A 21,909-nucleotide genomic window follows, 5' to 3' on the forward strand; every position below is an offset into this window, starting at 1 on the left:
GGCGGGGTCTGCTCGGGGCCCCGCCGCCCGCCTTTATAGGGCAGCCCCGACCGGCCCCCGCGGGGCTCCCGGCCGGCCCGGGGCGGGATGGGGCGGGATGGGGCGGGCGGGGACGGGGGGGATCGCCCTGTGCCCTGCCCGGGGGGCGGCGGGGCGGGGGTCCCCTGTGCCCCCCACGTCGCCCTGCCCTCGATGGGGTGTCCCCCCACGTCCCCCTGGAGTGGAGATCCCCCCGTGTCCCTCTGTCCCTGGAGTGGGGACCCCCCCCATGTCCCACTGCCGCTGGAGTGGGGACCCCCCCCCATGTCCCACTGTCCCTGGAGTGGAAATCCCCTGTGTCCCTCTGTCCCTGGAGTGGGGACCCCCCCCCATGTCCCACTGTCCCTGGAGTGGGGATCCCACCCTGTGTCCCGCTGCCCCTGGAGTGGGGACCCCCCCATGTCCCTCTGTCCCTGGAGTGGGGACCCCCCCCCCCATGTCCCACTGTCCCTGGAGTGGGGATCCCACCCTGTGTCTTGCTGTCCCTGGCGTGGGGACCCCTCTCATGTCCCCACTGTCCCTGGAGAGGAGACCACCCATGTCTCGCTGTCCCTGGAGACCCCCCTTGTCCCGCTGTCCCTGGAGTGAAGACCCCCCCCGCCGTGTCTCGCTGTCCCTGGAGTGGAGACCCCCTGTGTCCCTCTGTCCTTGGAATGGGGATGCCCCATGTCCTGCTGTCCCTGCAGTGGAGTCCCCCCACTGTATCCCACTGTCCCTGGAGTGGGACCCCCCATGTCTCACTGTCCCTGGAGACCCCCGTGTCCCACTGTCCTTGGAGTGGAGATCCCCTGCCATGTCCCACTGTCCCTGGAGTGGGGACCCCCTGTGTCCCACTGTCCCTCAACTGGGGACCCCCTGTGTCCCACTGTCCCTGGACACCCCCCCATGTCCCGCTGTCCCTGGAGTGGGGACCCCCCGTGTCCCTCCCCAGGGTGCCTTTAGCTCTGACACAATCAGGAGGATCCAGGTGACACCACGGGACAGCCAGTGTGACCCCACGGCCACCAAAGGGGCGCGGGGTTCCCCTTGGCACTCCGAGTCCATTGCGCTGGCACTCACCCCACCGCACAGCTGCTTTTGGGGGGGGCACAGCTGTCCCCTGGGCCAGCGAGATGAAGGGACGGGAGCGGGGATGCTCTGAGAGGCAGCGGCATTGGGGGGGGGGGGCTGTCCCTGCACCCCCTCAACTCGCCCCTCTCGGCTGATGGGATTCAGATGGTCATTAGGGTCCGAGATTCTTCAAATCGCGCAGCTTTTCCTAATGAGCTGGGAAAAGTCACACCTCGGGCCCGGCGCGGCGGGGGAGCGAGCCCCGGTCAAAGGACTTCACCAGGGCTTGGGGGTTTATTGGGGAGGAAATGGGGCGCGGGGGAGTCGGGGGGCCGGGCCCCACATCTGCACAGCAGCAGCTTCCCCTCGCCCGGCTTTCACGAGGACCCCGGGACCCAGCTCACACGTGTGCAGCCAAAAACGACCAAAAAAAAAAAAAAAAAACCCACCCCAAAAAACCCGCCAAGGATCGCTCCGGCTCTGAGAAAGTCATGATGGGGAGCATCCTCCGCTCTGCAGCTGCGTGGCCACCTCGGGGACAGGGACAGGGACGGGGACGGGGACCCCCACCCCAACTCCACGGTACCGGGAGCACGTCCGAGCCCGGTACCAGCAGGCGAAGGCTCCCCGGGGATGTCTTTACGTTAAAAAGCCATAAAAAGCCCACGGTGGGCACCGGGCCGGTGGCGATGCCACGCTTTCTGGCTCATCGCGGGGCCGTCGCCCCGCAGCCGCCGCGGTGGGGGCAAATAAAGACCCTGGGTGGGGGGCAGAGATGAAAGGGCGGCAGATTTGGCGTTATTAATTCTTAATTAGTCTTGAAAAGGCCGAGATAAAAAGGCAGGAGGCCCCCACCCAGGCTTGGTGGGCTCCGGCGTGTTTGGTTAGGAGGTGCTTTCCCCTTTTTTATTCCCTTTTTCCTCTCCCTCTGTTTGATGGAGTTCAGCAAACACACGCATCCCTCCCGGCACCCCACACAGCAGGGTGGCCCCGGGACATGGGGGGTGCCCAGCACCCCTGGGCTGGATGGGATGCAAACGGCATCCATAGGGTTGGGATCCAAGGGATACAGGGCTAAAATGGGAATACTGGTACCCAGTGGTGCTTTGGGACAGCCAGGTGGGAAAATCCTGTCTTGGAGAGATGGGCGGGGGGGGGGGGTAGTAATTTTTGGGGGTGATGCGGTGCAAGCAAGGAGCTGGAGCGGGGAATTCCCAGAGGGCTGGAATCGGGGGGGGGGGTTCGCCACCCACAAATCCAGCGGTTCCTTTCACCAGGTCCGGATCCAGACCAGGGACGTGAACCCAGGGATGGCTCCTGCCTAATTTTGAGGCATAATTGCCCCAAGGCTCCGGCTCCTGAGCTAATTAATAACAATGCTGCTCATTAGCCTGTGGCCGGGCTGTCTGGGCAGGGTGTGGATTGTCCGTCTGCAGAGGAGCGGGGGGCCCCAGGGTCACCCCCCTGTCCCCGACAGCCTCAGGGGTGACCCCAGGACCCCCCCTTGGTCTTGCGTCCATCCCCTGTCCTGCAGCATCCCTCTGTCTGGCCGTTGTCCGTCCATCCATCCCGGTTTTTGGAGCGCTTCACCCATAAAATCCCTTTGCATCCGATTGCCGACACGCCGTGCCGGTCCTATGCTGGGGGCTGGGATGGGGGGGCTCGGGACACCCACAATTTGCAGGGCGAAGGGCTATTTTCTACTAATTCAGCTGAAATTCTTGGAAAAAACCAAAACGTTTGGACACCCGCTGCCATCAAGTGGCTGAGGAGGATCCAGGCCTGACCTCGGTCCCTCCTGGATAGAATCATCGAATCATCGAATTCTTTAGGTTGGAAAAGACCTTTAAGATCACCCAGTCCAACCAGATCATCCAGTCCAACCTGGATCATTTTATCTGAACCCCAGACCTCCCCCCCCCCCCCAATTAAATCCACTCTCCCTTTGGTGTTATTAAAGGTCTTGGCGCCTGGATTTGGGACGCGGAGCGAAGCCCTCCCTTAAGCATCGTAAGATATGCAGCTCTGCTTCTTCTCTCGATAGACTTGACCCAGCTCTAGGGAGCTTTGCTCGAGCAGGACTCGTACGTGCGCAGGTCACCGCCGCCCCCGGGGGCTGTTTACAGGCGCAAAGGCAGAAAAAAAATAAAGAAAAATATCTTTTTTTCAACCCTGCCGGCGGTCAACCTGGGGAACTCCTTGCCCAGGAGCTCTCGGAGGTTGAGAGCTTCGACGGAGGAGTTTGGGCAAATAATAACCTCCGTAGGTGTATGATATGGGATAAAATACGCCGTGCCCCAAACTGCGGGAGTCCTGCGGCAGAGCTGGGCGACTCGGGGCTGGGATGGGTCCCCCCAGGGCTGGGACGGGTCCCCCCTCCAGCAGATGAGCCGGATAGAGAATTGAAGTGGAAGGGATGTGTCTTCTTTAAAGGTTTTGCACCTTTCCATGCACCTGAAGGAAAACTGGTGGGTTTTTTTTTCCCCCCAATAATCCTCTTTATTTCTGTTTCATGGCTTGTTAGAGCTGTGGCTCGTCAGGTTCGTGGCTGAGGACAAATCCTGCCCCGTTCACACTGCTTTGGCCCCACTCTGTACCAGAGCTCTTTCGGGTGCCAGCGGCGGCAAAGCAGCCGCTTCCAGCAAAATATCCACCGCTCCGGAGCAACTGGGACCGATTCCCAAGGGCACCTGAAGCGCTGAGCATCTCTGATGCATGAGCATCCCATTAGCAGGGACCCCAGTTAGCAAGCACTGCTGTTAGTGGGCGTACCAGTTAATTCCAGTTACTGGGCATCCCAGTTAGCGGGCTTTCCACTTAGCGAGCGTCCCAGTGAGTAAGGAACCCAGTTAGTGAGCATCCCCAGTAGCAGGCATCCCGGTTAGTGGGCATCCCAGTTAGCGAGCATCCCAGTTAGCGAGCATCCCAGTTAGTGGGGATCCCAGTCAGTGGGGTCCCAGTTAGCAAGTCTGCCGATTAGTGGGGATCCCAGTTAGCGAGCGTCCCATCTAGCAGGGATCCCAGTTAACAGCCATCCCAGTTACCACAACATCCCAGTTAGCACAAACGTTTTTTTTTTTTCCAAGAATTCCAGTCAGCAGGCTGCCAGTTAGAGAGGGTCCCAGTTCCCACTCATCCCAGTTAGCAGGCTGCTAATTACTGGGGACGCCAGTTAGCGGGGGGCCTGCCCAGCGCATCGCTGCGCCTCAGAGACCCCGGCTCTCGGGGATCCGGGGGTGGCGAGCACCCTGGGCAGCGGGCTCCCATTTAATGGGGACCCCAACTGGGAGGGCCCCAGCGGGCAGGGTGCTGGGGGGGGTTCTGGGGGATGCCGGGGGGTCTGGAAGAGTCCTGGAGGGTGCTGGGGGGCTTCTGGGGGGTCCTGGAGGGTCCCAGAGGATCTCGTGGAGGTCCCAGGGTGTCCCGGAGGGTGCCAGGTGGTCCCGGGCAGGTCCCAGGCGTGTCCCGGGGGGTCCTGGAGGGTTCCAGAGGGTCTCGGGGGGTCCCGGGGGGTTTCTGGGGGGTCCCGGAGGGTGGCAGGTGGTCCCAGACGGGTCCCGGAGGGTGCCACGGGGGTCTCGGGCAGGTCCCGGGGGGTCCTGGAGGGTCTTGGGGCATTTCAGGCGGGTTCTGGGGGGTCCCGGGCTGTCTCTTGGGAGTCCCGGAGGGTCTCGGGGGGTCCTGGGGGGTCCTGGGAGGTCCCAGGGTGTCCCAGAGGGTGCCAGAGGGGTCCCAGGCAGGCCCTGGGCATGTCACGGGGGATCCCGGAGGGTCTCAGGGGGGTTCCGGGCAGGTCCCGGGGGGTCCCGGGGGGTCTCGGGCAGTCTCCCGGGGGTCCCGGAGGGTGCCGGGGGTGGTTCCTGGAGGGTCCCAGAGGGTCTCGAGGGGGTCCCAGGGTGTCCCGGAGGGTGCCGGGGGGTCCCGGGCAGGTCCCAGGCGTGTCCCGGGGGGGTCCTGGAGGGTCCCGGAGGGTCTTGGGGGGTTCCGGGGGGTTTCTGGGGGGGCCCGGAGGGTGCCGGGGGGGTCCTGGAGGGTCCTGGAGGGTCTCGGGGGGGGTTCGGGCGAGTCCCGGGGGGTCCCGGGCCGTATCGAGGGGTCCTTGGGGGTCCTGGGGGGCCCCGGGGGGGGTGTCCGGGAGGTCCCGGAGGGTGCCGGGGGTCCCCGGGGGGTGCCGGGGGGTCCCGGGTGGTCCCGGCGAGCGGGTCCCGGAGGGGCCGTTCCCCCGCTGCCCGCCAGAGGCCACTGCCCGACCGCGCTGAGCCCCGGCCGGGGGGGGGGGGGGGGGGGACGGGGACAGCGGGAGGGGGACAGCGGGGTGGTGGGCAGTGGGGTGGGGGGCAGTGGGGTGGGGACAGCAGGATGGTGGGCAGTGGGGTGGGGGGGACAGCGGGGTGGGGACAGCAGGGTGGTGGGCAGTGGGGTGGGGGCAGTGGGGTGGGGGACACCAGGGTGGGGACAGCGGGGTGGGGGACACCGGGATGGTGGGCAGTGGGGTGGGGGGGACAGTGGGGTGGGGGGACAGCAAGGGGGGCCAGCGGGAGGGGGACAGCAGGATGGTCGGCAGTGGGGTGGGGGGGGCAGTGGGGTGGGGGGGGACAGCAGGGTGGGGGACAGCAAGGTGGGGACAGCGGGGTGGGGACAGCAGGATGGTGGGCAGAAGGAGGGGGGACAGTGGGAAGAGTGACAGTGGGATGGGGGACAATGGGGTGGGGGACACCGGGATGGTGGACAGTCGGCTGGGGGACAGCGGGATGGGACACACCAGGGATAGGACACACCAGGCTTGGACACTCCGGGCTGGGGGACACTGGGATGGGACACATTGGGATGGGACATACTGGGGTGGGACACATCAGGGCTGGGACACACCAGGACTGCAACACCCCACGTTGGGACATATCGGATGTGGGACACATTGGGATGGGACACGCTGAGACGGGACACCCCAGGGATGTGACACAACAGGGCTGGGATACCCCAGGGATGGGACACCCCAGGGATGGGACACAACGGGGCTGGGACACCCCAGGGATGGGACACCCCAGGGATGGGACACAATGGGGCTGGGACACCCCAGGGATGGGACACCCCAGGGATGTGACACAATGGGGCTGGGATACCCCAGTGCTGGGACACCCCAGGGATGGGACACCCCAGGGATGTGACACAATGGGGCTGGGATACCCCAGTGCTGGGATACCCCAGTGCTGGGACACCCCAGGGATGTGAGCTCTGCAGGGATGGCTCCATCCTCATCGTCCCGCTTGTTGGCTGACCCCATCCTCATCGTCCCGCTTGTTGGCTGACCCCATGGTGAGCTGGCCAAATTCAGCCCATCGCTACCTGAGAGAACAGATGAGGGCTCCAGCCAGCCCCAAAACCCCCTTAATCGGCCCTAAAAGGGCACAACCCTGGGCAGAACCGTAAGGCCGTGCCCGTCCCCACCATCCCACAGGGCAGCATCAACCAGGGGCGATGGGGAGGTTGAGGCAAGCGATAGGACGAGAGGAAATGGGCTCAAGCTGTGCGAGGGGAGGTTTAGATTGGATATTAGGAAAAATTTCTTCATGGAAAGGGTAGTCAAGCCTTGGAACAGGCTGCCCAGAGAGGTGGGGGAGTCCCCATCCCTGGAAGTGTTCAACAAACGGGCAGAGGTGGCACTCTGGGACATGGTTTAGTGGGCATGGGGGTGTTGGGTTGATGGTTGGAATGATGATCTTAGAGGGCCTTTCCAACCTTAATGACTCCTAGTTTTTATTTTCATAAAAAAACCCCTTTCATCCAGCCCCCAAGCCAGGAAACATGAAATTGCTACTCTGCCCTTAACTGGTTGAGTGGTGGAGTTGGCAGTGTAGGTCAATGGTTGGACTGGGTGATCTTAAAGGTCTTCTCCAACCTAAACGATGACTCTGTGATTCTCCGTGCGCTGGTTACAGGGCAGCGGGGCCAAGCGTGCCCCACGACAGCGTCTCTCCCCCAATTTACCTGCAGTGGGAACCGGGTGCGGGAGGTTTGCAGCATCCCCAGGGCCACCGGCACCTCTCCGGTCCCCCCCTTCGCGCTACCATCTGCCCCCCAAATCTGGGAGCGCGTCAAAACCCTCATCCATCTGCCCAGCCGGGAAAGTCAAAAGCAGTGTCATTGCCAAATCCAGAGGCACCCGCGGAATTGATGGCGACGGATTTCCACCCTTATTTGTCAACAAGGCTCGCCGGCCTCCCCCCCCGCCCCGCAAAGCCCCGTTAATCTCCGATACAATTGCGGTTTGCTGTGCAAACAGCTTTGGGGGGGGCCGGCGTGGGGTTTGCATGAGAAATGTGTCATTTGGGGGCGGCCGGCAGCCTTGTGGGTAAGCCAGCGAGTGAATCGCGGCATCGCTAACGCCGGATTGAAACGATTTCGAAGCAATTGCCCTTCAATAACCCTAATCCTCGGCCGTGAATGGGGGTTTTTAACTCCTGGCCATTATTCCCACCTTATTATCTATTGATTGACTTTTAGAAAGGGTAATAACATAAATAGATTGATGCTCTGAATCCCGCCCGGAGATCAAATGGAGCCGCCGGTTGATTTTCCACGTGGGATCCAGCGGATAAAGCCCAGAGCTTTGATTTTGCCCCCCGAAGCGGGGATGGGGGCGAAGGGGTGATGGGAGGCAAGGAGATGGGGAAAGGGGAGGGGGGGGACGGGACCCGCGGGGAGCGGCAGCCTCCGTCCCTCCCCGCTCCGCCAAACAATCAGAATAAAAGCAAATTATTTCTCCTATTTTCCTTCCCGAGATGAACGATAAACTGTCCATCCCCGAAAAGAAACTGATAACGCCTCTAATTTTACTGGAAGGCCTAAAAATGCCATTTCTACGCAAAACAGGGCGCCGCTCTCCTCCCCAGCCAGCCTTTGATAAATGCTGGGTTGGTTTTTTTTTTTTCTTCTTCTTTTTTACCTTTTTTTCCTTTTTTGGTTTTTTTTTTCCTATTTCCCTTTCGGTTTGCAAGGGGAAATGCCCCCGGAGCTACAAACAACGCACAATAAAGCAAAATAATATTTTAGTCAAAATAGGCAGACGGCGCTCGCAGCCAACTTTCAAATTAACATTTTGAGGGCAAATATGCAGACAATTTGAGATAATGAGGCCTGATTATTCAATCCAATGAATGTTAAATAGGCAGCGAGGGCGCCCGCGTCTTATCTCCCCCGCTTTCGATTTATTTTAGTTTAGTTTAGTTTTAATCGTTTCCCATTTGAACTCTTTATTTGCCTTGGCTCCAGGCCCCCCCACCCCACCCCCTCGCCTCCATTCCTGGGCATCCCTGCGTTGCCAGCCGGGATTTTGCAGTGGGAAATCGCCGGCACGGACCCACCCTCCCCTTTGCAAAATATTTCCAGGGAGCATTTTGCAGCTTGTCCCTCAAAAATTGGAGCCTGGGGGGAGGTTTGGGTGCTGCTGTCAGTCCCGGTCCGTGTGTCCGTCCTGAAATTGGGGGATGTTTGGGTGCTGTTTTGCACCCAATATTTGTGAATATTTGCAGGGGCGTGCGTCGCCGGCGCCGAGATTTGGGGTGATGCATCCCCAGCTCCGGCTCATCCTTCATCGCCAAGCGACGGTGCGGTTGCTCCCACCCTGGGTCTCAGCACCCATCGTAAAACGAACGCAAAAAGCAAACGAGCCCCAGGGAGGATGATCCCAGCACCCGCTGCCAGCCCAAAGCCCAGCCCGTCGTGCATTCCCTGGCGACCTTCCGGCAGCGTTTTGCTTTGCTATCTCGTGGAAATGCAATTTTTTTGCAAGCCCAGCGAAGCGCTTTTCCCATCCCCGAGGAGGGAAGGCTTAGCTCCAGGCTGGGGAGCTCCTGGGGGGTGAGGAGCACCAGGCCCACCATGATGGAGAGCAGCATTTTGCAGCAAAAGTGGGAGAAAAAAAAGCAAAATCCTGTAATTAGCATCATTTTCCAGCTCCTCGCCAGCAAGGCAGCTGGGATAGGTGAGCCCCTCGTCGAGGACGCCGTTGCAATGATATTTAGGAGCGGGCTGGGAGAGATGCACGGCTGCCACGGAGCAGGGGGAAGCAAAAATTAAAGTTAAGCAAAAATTAAAGTTAAGCTAAACTGCAAGTTAAGCCAAACTGAAAGTTAAAGCAAAAATTAAAGTCGAAGCAAAAGTTAAAGCAAAATTTAACCCGGCCCAGGCTCACCGAGGACGGTGCAAAGGGCGCCTGTAAGGCAGCGACACGTCTGCCACGCTGCCGCTAACCCCTGTTTTCCCTGCGATTCAAGAGAAAAAAAAAAAAAAAAATTGATTTCAGGGGTAATTAAAAAACTTCTTTATGTCTCAGATGCAAAGGTGGTGGTAAAATCAAAGAGATGAATAAATAAGAGCTGGGAAGCAGGGCGGGGTGGGGAAGGTGAAGGGAGACAAGAAAAAAAAAAAAACCCCAATTACGGGGCAAGGATGGAAAGCGGCGGAGAGGAGATGCAGCGAGAGGAGAGATAATCAGAAAGAAAAAAAAAAAAGGGGAAAAACAATCAAAAGAAGGCAAAATAAAAAGCAGATGCTGAGGAGGGATAAGAGGCGGCCGACGGAGCGGGACCGGGCACTGGACCGGAGGGATAATTGGATTTTGGTTCATCTTGGGGGCGATAAGAAATTCCCCATGTATTTTTTTTTTTCCCCTATTTGCAGCATATTTTAATGCGAGATTTGAATACGGCCAGGGCAGCGCATCCCGCCCGGAAAAATACGGGTTGCTGAGGGTTTTTTTTTACCCCATTTCCCCCAGTTTATGCACTCGCCGGGAAGCTTTTTGGGGCAGAACGCGGCCGTTCCTGCACTCAGTGGCGTGGGTCTCGTTAGCAGCTGTTTGGGGTGAGCGGGAGCGGTGCGAACCCCCGAAAGCAGGAGAGGGGACGCAGCACCCCCAAAGGGGCTGCAGCAAATCCCAGAGGGGCCGTAGCACCCCCGGAGGGGACATAGGAACCTCAAAGGGGGTGCAGGGACCCCTGAGAGGACACAGCACCCCCAAAGGGGATGTTGCACCCCCAAAGGGGACCCAGGGATCCCAGAGGGGACACAGCAAACCCCAAAGGGGATGTTGCACCCCCAAAGGGGACGCAGCAAATCCCAAAAGGGCCGCAGCACCCCAAAGGGGACGTTGCACAGCCAAAGGGGACGTAGAAACCTCAAAGGGGACGCGGGGATCCCAGAGGGGACACAGCACCCCCAAAGGGGACACAGCACCCCCAAAGGGGACCCAGGGATCCCAGAGGGGACACAGCACCCCCAAAGGGGACACAGCACCCCCAAAGGGGACCCAGGGATCCCAGAGGGGACACAGCACCCCCAAAGGGGACACAGCACCCCCAAAGGGGACCCAGGGATCCCAGAGGGGACACAGCACCCCCAAAGGGGACACAGCACCCCCAAAGGGGACCCAGGGATCCCAGAGGGGACACAGCAAACCCCAAAGGGGATGTTGCACCCCCAAAGGGGACGCAGCAAATCCCAAAAGGGCCGCAGCACCCCAAAGGGGACGTTGCACAGCCAAAGGGGACGTAGAAACCTCAAAGGGGACGCGGGGATCCCAGAGGGGACACAGCACCCCCAAAGGGGACACAGCACCCCCAAAGGGGACCCAGGGATCCCAGAGGGGACACAGCACCCCCAAAGGGGACACAGCACCCCCAAAGGGGACCCAGGGATCCCAGAGGGGACACAGCACCCCCAAAGGGGACACAGCACCCCCAAAGGGGACCCAGGGATCCCAGAGGGGACACAGCACCCCCAAAGGGGACACAGCACCCCCAAAGGGGACCCAGGGATCCCAGAGGGGACACAGCACCCCCAAAGGGGACACAGCACCCCCAAAGGGGGCATTGCAGACCCAAAGGGGACACAGTAACCCCAGAGGGGACACAGCACCCCCAAAGGGGACCCAGAGATCTCAGAGGGGGCACAGCAAATCCCAAAAGGGCTGCAGCACCCCGAAAGGGGACAATGCAGACCCAAAGGGGACGCAGCGACCCCAAAGGGGATGCAGGCATCCCAGAGGGGACACAGCAAATCTCAAAGGGAACGTCGCACCCCCAAAGGGGACACAGCAACCCCAGAGGGGACACAACAACCCCAAAGGGGATGCAGCAAACCCCAAAGGGGATGTTGCATCCCAAAGGGGATGTAGCAAATCCCAAAAGGGCCGCAGCAACCCCAAAGGGGACGTTGCACAGCCAAAGGGGACGTAGAAACCTCAAAGGGGACGCGGGGATCCCAGAGGGGACACAGCACCCCCAAAGGGGACACAGCACCCCCAAAGGGGACCCAGGGATCCCAGAGGGGACACAGCACCCCCAAAGGGGACACAGCACCCCCAAAGGGGACCCAGGGATCCCAGAGGGGACACAGCACCCCCAAAGGGGACACAGCACCCCCAAAGGGGACCCAGGGATCCCAGAGGGGACACAGCACCCCCAAAGGGGACACAGCACCCCCAAAGGGGGCATTGCAGACCCAAAGGGGACACAGTAACCCCAGAGGGGACACAGCACCCCCAAAGGGGACCCAGAGATCTCAGAGGGGGCACAGCAAATCCCAAAAGGGCTGCAGCACCCCGAAAGGGGACAATGCAGACCCAAAGGGGACGCAGCGACCCCAAAGGGGATGCAGGCATCCCAGAGGGGACACAGCAAATCTCAAAGGGAACGTCGCACCCCCAAAGGGGACACAGCAACCCCAGAGGGGACACAACAACCCCAAAGGGGATGCAGCAAACCCCAAAGGGGATGTTGCATCCCAAAGGGGATGTAGCAAATCCCAAAAGGGCCGCAGCAACCCCAAAGGGGACGTTGCACAGCCAAAGGGGACGTAGAAACCTCAAAGGGGACGCGGGGATCCCAGAGGGGACACAGCACCCCCAAAGGGGACACAGCACCCCCAAAGGGGACCCAGGGATCCCAGAGGGGACACAGCACCCCCAAAGGGGACCCAGGGATCCCAGAGGGGACACAGCAAACCCCAAAGGGGATGCAGCACCCCCAAAGGGGGCATTGCAGACCCAAAGGGGACACAGTAACCCCAGAGGGGACACAGCACCCCCAAAGGGGACCCGGAGATCTCAGAGGGGGCACAGCAAATCCCAAAAGGGGACGCAGCACCCCGAAAGGGGACAATGCAGACCCAAAGGGGACGCAGCGACCCCAAAGGGGACACAGCAAATCCCAAAGGGGCTGCAGCACCCCGAAAGGGGACATTGCAGACCCAAAGGGGACGCAGCAACCCCAAAGGGGATGCAGGCATCCCAGAGGGGACGCAGCAAATCTCAAAGGGAACGTCGCACCCCCAAAGGGGACACAGCAACCCCAGAGGGGACACAACAACCCCAGAGGGGATGCAGCAAACCCCAAAGGGGATGTTGCATCCCAAAGGGGATGTAGCAAATCCCAAAAGGGCCGCAGCAACCCCAAAGGGGACGTTGCACAGCCAAAGGGGACGTAGAAACCTCAAAGGGGACGCGGGGATCCCAGAGGGGACACAGCAAATCCCAAAGGGGACCCAGGGATCCCAGAGGGGGCACAGCAAATCCCAAAGGGGATGTTGCACCCCCAAGGGGCTCTAGCAACCCCAAAGGGGACGCAGCAAACCCCAAAGGGGACGCTGCACACCCAAAGGGGATGTAGAAACCTCAAAGGGGACACGGGGATCCCAGAGGGGACACAGCAAATCCCAAAGGGGACACAGCAAATCCCAAAAGGGCTGCAGCACCCCAAAAGGGGACATTGCAGACCCAAAGGGGACACAGCAACCCCAAAGGGGACGCAGCAACACCAGAGGGGATGTTGCACCCCCAATGTGCCATAGCAACCCCAAAGGGGACGCAGCAAAGCCCAAAAGGGACATTGCACCCCCCAAAGGGGCTGTAGCAACCCCAGGGGGGACACAGCACCCCCAAAGGGGACACAGCAACCTCAGAGGGGACCCAGGGATCCCAGAGGGGACACAGCACCCCCAAAGGGGACGCAGCAACTCCAAAGGGGACGCAGCAAATCCCAAAAGGGCTGCAGCACCCCCAAAGGGGACATTGGAGACCCAAAGGGGACACAGCACCCCCAGAGGGGACGCAGCAACCCCAAAGGGGATGCAGGGATCCCAGAGGGGACACAGCAAATCCCAAAGGGAACGTCGCACCCCCAAAGGGGACATAGCAACCCCAAATGGGACGTTGCACTCCCAAAGGGGACACAGCAACCCCAGAGGGGACACAACAACCCCAGAGGGGACACAACAACCCCAGAGGGGATGCAGCAAACCCCAAAGGGGATGTTGCATCCCAAAGGGGATGTAGCAAATCCCAAAAGGGCCGCAGCAACCCCAAAGGGGACGTTGCACAGCCAAAGGGGACGTAGAAACCTCAAAGGGGACGCGGGGATCCCAGAGGGGACACAGCAAATCCCAAAGGGGACCCAGGGATCCCAGAGGGGACACAGCACCCCCAAAGGGGACCCAGGGATCCCAGAGGGGACACAGCACCCCCAAAGGGGACACAGCACCCCCAAAGGGGACCCAGAGATCTCAGAGGGGGCACAGCAAATCCCAAAAGGGCTGCAGCACCCCGAAAGGGGACAATGCAGACCCAAAGGGGACACAGCAACCCCAAAGGGGACACAGCAAATCCCAAAGGGGCTGCAGCACCCCGAAAGGGGACATTGCAGACCCAAAGGGGACACAGTAACCCCAGAGGGGACACAGCACCCCCAAAGGGGACCCAGGGATCCCAAAGGGGACGCAGCAAATCCCAAAGGGGACGCAGCAAATCCCAAAGTGGATGTTGCACCCCCAAAGGGGACCCAGGGATCCCAGAGGGGACGCAGCAAATCCCAAAGGGGACGCAGCAAATCCCAAAGTGGATGTTGCACCCCCAAAGGGGACCCAGGGATCCCAAAGGGGACGCAGCAAATCCCAAAGGGGACGCAGCAAATCCCAAAGGGGACACAGCAAATCCTAAAGGGGCCGTTGTACCCCCAAAGGGGACACAGCAACTCCAAAAGGGGTGCACACCAAATCCCAAAGGTCGTCCAGCAAATCCCAAAGGGGACCCAGGGATCCCAGAGGGGGCGCAGCAAATCCCAAAGGGGACGCAGCAAATCCCAAAGTGGATGTTGCACCCCCAAAGGGGACCCAGGGATCCCAAAGGGGACGCAGCAAATCCCAAAGGGGACACAGCAAATCCTAAAGGGGCCGTTGTACCCCCAAAGGGGACACAGCAACCCCAAAAGGGGTGCACACCAAATCCCAAAGGTCGTCCAGCAAATCCCAAAGGGGACGCAGGGATCCCAAAGGAGACACAGCAGCCCCAAAGGGGCCGTTGCACCCGCGCAATGCCCCGCCACCCCGTCGGGGCACCCTGCGTCCCCGCAGCCGAGCGGAACGGACGGTCCCGGCCCCCGGGGAGGGGACACGAAGCAGAAGGAGGCCAAAAAAAAAAAAATTGCCGCTGATTCGATGCCGGAGATGGGAGCGATAGAGCAGAGCGGGCCAGCCCCGTGCCATTAACCGAGGTGGCCCCGAATGTCCCTTATCGCGACGGCATCAAAGCCCCAGGGCCCAGATCGCCCCGGCATAACCCAATGAGCACCCAAAATGCTGGGACCGAGCACGGCGCACCCCGGCACGGCTTTTTCGGCGTGACCTTGCTTGAGGGGCCGGGGAACGTGGGGTTTGGTGGGGCAGTGGAGTTCTTGGGGTCAGCGGGGAGGTTTTTAATGGTTTATTAGGATTGGGGCCCTGTGGGGGACGCGGCTGCCCCCTGCCCGGCTGCTGCCTGGGAAATGGTGCTGAATATTTAAAGCGAAGCTCGGGAAGGGGGAAATTTGTGCACGGCTCGACGCCAGCGTCGTCGCCGGGAATAATCCCGGGGGGAACGCCGGGAATCCGCTCCCGCGTGCGCGCGTTCGAGGGCGAAGCAGCCGGCAAAACGCTGGTGGCGTGGGCGCTGCAAAGGGGTGCAGGGGTGCGCCGGCGGCAAGCGGTGCATGCACGTGCGTGCTCGCCTTGGTGTGTGCTTGGATGTGGATGCACGTGCTCGTGCTTGCACGTGCACGGACACGCATGCTCGTGCTCGCATGCACATGGACACACATGCGTGCTTGCGCATGCAGACACGCGCATGCTCGTGCTTGCACGTGCATGAACATGGACGTACATTCACTGACACGTGTGCTTGTGCTTGCACGCTCACGGACACGCATGCTCATGCTTGCACGTGCATGGACATGGATGCACATACATGCTTGCACATGCACAGACGCACATTGCGCATGCTTGTGCTTGCACATGCACGGACACAGACACACATGCATGGACATGCATGCTCGTGCACAGACACAGACACACATGCATGCTTGCACGTGCATGGACACGCATGCTTGTGCTTGTGTGTGCATGGACATGGACATACATGCATGGACACGCATGCTTGTGCTTGCACGTGCATGGACATGGATGCACATGCGCGCTTGCATGTGCACAGACACGCTTGCATGTGCACGAACACGGACATGCATGCTTGGACACGCCTGCTTGGACATGCATGCTTGTGCTTGCACATGCACGGACATGGACGCACATGCACACTCACATGTGCATGGACACACATGCTCGTGCTGGCATGTGCATGGGCACGGATGCACATGCATGCTTGCACATGCATGGACACGCATGCTCGTGCTTGTGCGTGCACGGACATAGATGCACATGCACGCTTGCGCACACACGGACAAGCATGATCATACATGGACACGGACACACATGCACACTTGCACATGCATGGACACGCATGCTCGTGCCTGCACGTGCACATGCACAGACACGCATGCTTGTGCTTGCACGTGCGCAGACACGCATGCTCACGCTTGCACACGCGTGCACGCCCATGCACATGCATGCACTCGGCCCGTGGGGCAGGGTAACCGGAACGAGCACGAGAAGCACCGGTACCGGCAGGGCCCGGCGGGGCCCGGGGCGGGTGCAGCGGGATGTCGGGGCGCACAGACGTGTGTGTGTGTCCCGCTCTTTTCCCGACATGTCACGACACTCCGGGAGGCCCATCGTGACTCTGCGGTGACCCCAGCCTGCTGCGGGTCCAAGCCACCCCCCCCGGTGTCCGGCCCGGGGCAGGAACGGACGCGACCGCGCCCCCCGCCCCCCCGTTCCCCCCCCGTTCCCCCCCCCGTTACAGCGGGGGGCGGAGAGGGGCGTGGCCTAGAGAGGGAGGGGAGTGGCCGAGGCGCGGGGGGCGGTGCTACGCCAGGCGCGGGGGCGTGGCTAGAGCCGGGCGGGGGCGGGGCTTGGGGCGGGGCGGGGCGGCCGCTGGGGCTCGCGCTGCGGCCCGGCTGCGGCAGCGGCGGCGGAGCGAGGCCCGGCCCGGCCCGGCTCGGCCCGGTTCTGTCCGGTTCTGTCCGGTTCTGTCCGGCCCGGCCCGGCTCCGGCGCCTCCTCAGCGTCCCGCCATGGCGCTGCTGCGGGCGGCCGCGCTTCCCGCTGAGGGGGCTCCGGCCTGGCTGCCCACCCACGTCCAGGTGACGGTGCTGCGGGCCCGCGGGCTGCGGTGCAAGGGCGGCGGCAAGCCGGGCACCAGCGACGCCTACACCATCATCCAGCTGGGCCGGGAGAAGTACAGCACCTCGGTGGCCGAGAAGAGCACCGGCAACCCCGAATGGCGGGAGGAGTGTGCCTTCGAGCTGCCCCCCGAGCTGGGCGCCTCGGCGGGCCCGGCCCGCGGTGGCCTGGTGCTCACCGTCATGCACCGGGCGCTGGTGGGCATGGACCGCTTCCTGGGCCAGGCCCTGGTGCCCCTGGAGCCCACCCTGCAGCAGGGCCGCGCGCCCGACGAGCGGTGAGTGGGTCCCGCCGGGCATCGCCCAGCGCCCGTGGGGACAGAGCGGGGGAGGCCTCTGGGATGGGCGTCGCGGGGTCCCTGCGTGTCCTAGGGTGGGCGTCATGGGTCTGCGTGAGCCCCAGGGTGGGCGTCACAGGGTCTGCGTGAGCCCCAGGGTGGGCGTCGCAGGGTCCCTGCGTGAGCCCCAGGGTGGGCGTCATGGGTCTGCGTGAGCCCCAGGGTGGGCGTCACAGGGTTTGTGTGAGCCCCAGGTTGGGCGTCGCAGGGTCCCTGTGTGAGCCCCAGGGTGGGCGTCATGGGTCTGCGTGAGCCCCAGGGTGGGCGTCGCAGGGTCTGCGTGAGCCCCAGGTTGGGCGTCACAGGGTCCCTGCGTGAGCCCCAGGTTGGGCGTCGCAGGGTCCCTGTGTGAGCCCCAGGGTGGGCGTCATGGGTCTGCGTGAGCCCCAGGGTGGGCGTCACAGGGTCCCTGCGTGAGCCCCAGGGTGGGCGTCGCAGGGTCCTTGCGTGAGCCCCAGGGTGGGCGTCACAGGGTCCCTGCGTGAGCCCCAGGGTGGGCGTCATGGGTCTGTGTGAGCCCCAGGGTGGGCGTCGCAGGGTCTGTGTGAGCCCCAGGGTGGGCGTCACAGGGTCCCTGCGTGAGCCCCAGGTTGGGCGTCACAGGGTCCCTGCGTGAGCCCCAGGGTGGGCGTCACAGGGTCCCTGCGTGAGCCCCAGGGTGGGCGTCACAGGGTCCCTGCGTGAGCCCCAGGGTGGGCGTCACAGGGTCTGCGTGAGCCCCAGGGTGGGCGTCACAGGGTCTGCGTGAGCCCCAGGGTGGGCGTCACAGGGTCCCTGCGTGAGCCCTAGGTTGGGCGTCGCAGGGTCTGCGTGAGCCCCAGGGTGGGCGTCGCAGGGTCCTTGCGTGAGCCCCAGGGTGGGCGTCACAGGGTCCCTGCGTGAGCCCCAGGGTGGGCGTCATGGGTCTGTGTGAGCCCCAGGGTGGGCGTCGCAGGGTCTGTGTGAGCCCCAGGGTGGGCGTCACAGGGTCTCTGCGTGCCCCAGGGTGGGCGTCATGGGTCTGTGTGAGCCCCAGGGTGGGCGTTGCAGGGTCCCTGTGTGCCCCAGGGTGGGTGTCATGGATCTGCATGAGCCCCAGGGTGGGTGTCATGGATCTGCGTGAGCCCCAGGGTGGGCATCGCAGGGTCCCTGCGTGAGCCCCAGAGTGGGCGTCGTGGGTCTGTGTGAGCCCCAGGGTGGGCGTCGCAGGGTCCGTGTGAGCCCCAGAGTGGGCGTCACAGGGTCCGTGTGAGCCCCAGGGTGGGCGTCACAGGGTCTGTGTGAGCCCCAGGGTGGGTGTCATGGGTCCATGTGAGCCCCAGGGTGGGTGTCACAGGGTCCCTGCGTGCCCCAGGGTGGGTGTCACAGGGTCCCTGCCTGCCATGGTGGGCACGGACCGGGTCCGTGTGAGCCCCAGGATGGGCGTCTTGGGTCCCTGCCTGCCCTGGTGGGCATGGACTGGGTCCCTGCGTGCCCCAGAATGGGTGTCACGGGTCCCTGGGTGCCCTAGGATGGGCGTGACGGGGTCCCTGCATTCCCCAGGATGGGCATCACGGGTCCGTGTGAGTCCCAGGGTGGGCATGGCAGTGGGTGGGGTGTTGTGGGGTCCGTGTGTGCCCCTGGCAGGGCATTGCAGGAGGTAGGGTGTGGTAGGGTCCGTGCATGCCCCAGGAAAGGGCTTTGTAGTGTGTATGGTGTCACAGGGTCCCTGCGTGTCCCAGGAAGGGTGTTGCTGGGGACAGGGAATCATGAGGACCATGCATGTCCCAGGAAGGGCACTGCAGGAGGGGGGGTGTGGTAGGGTCCGTGCGTGCCCCAGGAAGGGCGTTGCTGGAGGTAGGGCGTCACAGGGTCCGTGGACACCCTAGGTAGGGTGCCACAGGGCGTAGGGTGTCACGGGGTCCAGCCATGCCCCAGGATGGGCTTTGCAGGAGGTCACCCACCGTCACAGGGGCCGTGCATGCCCCAAGAAGGGTGTCATGGGGACGGGGCATTGCAGGGTGCATGGGTGCCCTGGGAAGGGTGCCACAGAGGATGGGGTGGCATGGGGTCTGATTCAGGAAGGGCAATGCAGGATACAGGGTATCGCAGGGCCCGGGGATGCTCCGGGAAGGGCATCACGGGGGACAGGATGTCACGTGTGCTCCAGGAAGGGTGTTGTGGAGGATGGGGTGTCTCGGGGTCCCTCCACCCCCCAGGAGTCGTGTGGGACCATGCGTCGCGGGATCCTTCCTCCCCCTGGGCAGGGGATCCTGGGGGACCGGGTGCTGCGAGGTCCTTCCGCATCCCGGGAGGGTTCCCCCCGGGGTCTGTCACTCCTGGGAAGCGGTGGCACAGATGCGTGCGGTGGTTTGTCCTTCCGATGGCTGCGGTGGCTTTGCAGCCCGCTCCGGCTCGGTGGGGCCGTCGGCGTGACCTGGTTTGTTGTGCTGCTGCTGCTGCAGGAGGGTCCCCCAGTTCGGGGGACCGAACCCCAGCCCTGTATTGCCTCCAGCATAAATCCCTGTGGTGGGGGGGATTTGCTGTTATTCCTCCTTCCCTCAGAAGGGTTTCAAACAACAATAATGTTTCCTAGCCTTTGCCAAGCAGAGAAATGGAGGAATGTGGATGAAATTCCTTTAGGGAAGAAGTTGAGCTTTGCTCCACACAGACCTGGCTGGGCTGCTGCGTGCCTCTGGGAGCATCCCCGCCGTTCGCTGGCTCCCTGGACCCCAGGAATTCGGCTGGCTCGCTGCCCGAAGCTGCGGGCTTGGAGAGGAGCCTCCCTCACCCTCCTACCCGGGGCACGGCCGGGCAGGCGGCGGAGGGAGCGCCGGGGCTTGGCAGACGGCGCAGCCTCGCTCCTGGAGAGCGGAATTAGCGTGGAAAGGGGTTGGAAAAACTTTTCCCGTGGAGAAACGCGGCTCGTTTGCATCTGCAGCCCGTGGAGACTCCTGCTTGCCCTAAAATGGGAGCATGGCCACAGAGGAAAAGTGACTAACCCCGGAGTTACTGTCTGAGTGTTTCACCTCCGGCGTTTATTTTGCTTTTATTAGCGCTGCCTAGAGAATGGGCGGCGTCGGAGGAGCTGGATCTGAATTCTTCGGGCCTAATTCAAACCAGCATCGTGCGCAGACTTCAGAGCGAGGGAGCCGATCCGCAGCCTTTCGGGTGCGCCGGGAGAGGCGTGTTGTTTTGGCACGGGAGGATGTGAAATAACTTTCCGTCCTCTTTGTGGTTTGGGTAGCGAGCCCTGCGCCGGGAGCCGGCGTAGGAGCCGTGTCTTGAAGAAAGCCACGCTCCTGTTAGCAGAAGTTGATGAAGCTGTGCGAAGCAGGAGGCCCTGCGACGGTCCCGCGAAGGTTTCGGGATGCCGAGCCTGTGGTCTCGTCTCAAAGGTCTCAGCGTTAGGGGCCGTTAATCCCATGGGTGCAACGTCCAACGCGGCCGGGCCCCGTGCTGGCTCTCACGGCTGCCGGTCACCCCGGCGGCACTGCTACTGCGGCCCAAGGAGGGGATCCGGGCTGTGAGGCAGGAGATCCCCAGGATTTTTGCTGTCTGTTTCCCTCCCTTCCTGTAGCTTCGCTTGCATAAGGAAAATTAACTTCCCCTCGCGCCGTTTGGGATTGCAAGAACTTTTAAGGCTCTTTATTCTCGCCCGTGGCCCCCGGTGATGGAAGCGAGCACAGAAAACGTGACGGAGAGCTCCCACCCTGCGCCCCGAGCGTCTCCGTTTGCTCGAACCCCTGAGCTGGAAGGTGTCTCGAGGGTGGGTGGCAGGTCTGCAGTGAGGAAGGGGCTGCACTTTTTTTTGGAGGGGGGTCCCAAGTGCTGGAGCTTGTCCAGGCGGGTGGGAGAAGGGTTGAGGGGAGCCCCGGGGGGGTTTGGCTCTGCGAGCCGCGTAAGCTTCCAACCAACCTCTGACGTCTGGTTCGGCCCTGTTGCAAAGAACTTTGTTTAGGAGGAAATTTTAGTCCCAGATTAAAAACCAGCAAAACAAATGCAGGCTCCGCCTCACCAGGACCACACCGCAGTGTGCACCCCGGCCTGTGCAGCGGCGATAACTGTCGGCCCCCGAGCGAGGGATGTGTAAGTTGAGTTTCCGCCATACGCTGGTTTTTAGGATCCCATCTGCAGTCCTCGCTCCTGGGCATAAAACCGCTGCCAGTTGGAATGGGACCTCGCTTAAAAAAAGGCCTCGATTGTCAGCGTGTTGACCTTGCTCTCATTTTCCTGCTGATTTTTGTTGCATGGAAACTTTTACCGGTGATGATTTTTATACTTGTTTTCAGCTTGATGGAAAATGTTCCGTCAAACTTGGACTATTCTCCAGGAACGAGCCGTCAGCCGGCAGTGTTTGTGAGCTGCCTCGTTTGGCCAAACGTCTCGGTCATTTTGCCTGCGAGAAAATCAGCTCTTGGATTTGGCCTTTTTGGCCATCCCAAGGCTTGTCCCATGCTCGGCTACCTCCAAGGCTTGGGGTTGGGCAAGCGAAGCACCAGTGCCGAGCATCAAATCTCCCTTCCTATTTGAGCTGTGTAGTGCTTTTATTTTTCACCTGTGCCTTCTACTGCCTCACTGAGCCCCATGTGCGTCTCCAGACGCAATAACTTTTGGCATCAGGAAAACCCTTTGCTGTGGCCCTGGCCGGGCGGGATGCTCCGGGTCCTCACCTCTCCTTCCCATGACCTGATCCCTGCAGCTCTCCATCCTGCCTCCTTTTTTAGGAGCCCAAAGCCCGGTGCTGCCGGCAGGATGAGACTGTGCAATGAAGTGCTCGTTCCTATGACTGGCACGGTGACCATCGCCGTGTCCGAGCATAACAGTCTGCTGGTGGGTCCTCGAGCGCTGCCGGCTCGGCGCAGGCCGGCAGGCAGATGTGGTTGCTCAGCGGGGTGGTCAGTCCCTCCAAAACAAGGGCTC

General features: G+C 61.9%; 1 protein-coding gene across 3 annotated transcripts in view; it reads left to right on the forward strand.

Moving 5' to 3' along the window:
* Positions 1–16,582: 16,582 nt before the first annotated feature.
* Positions 16,583–21,909, forward strand: part of RAB11FIP5 (RAB11 family interacting protein 5) — a 43,051-nt gene continuing 37,724 nt past the window's right edge. For all 3 annotated transcript variants that reach the window (XR_012831019.1, XM_075709578.1, XM_075709579.1), the window contains exon 1: positions 16,583–16,968. Coding sequence is in view for 2 of the 3 variants with exons in the window: in XM_075709578.1 (XP_075565693.1) it covers positions 16,583–16,968 (386 nt within the window). In the remaining variant the exon portion in view is untranslated. The remainder of the gene's footprint in view (positions 16,969–21,909) is intronic.

The sequence above is a fragment of the Pelecanus crispus genome, chromosome 4 (genome assembly GCF_030463565.1).
Source record: "Pelecanus crispus isolate bPelCri1 chromosome 4, bPelCri1.pri, whole genome shotgun sequence".
In the NCBI taxonomy this organism is placed as follows: domain Eukaryota; kingdom Metazoa; phylum Chordata; class Aves; order Pelecaniformes; family Pelecanidae; genus Pelecanus; species Pelecanus crispus.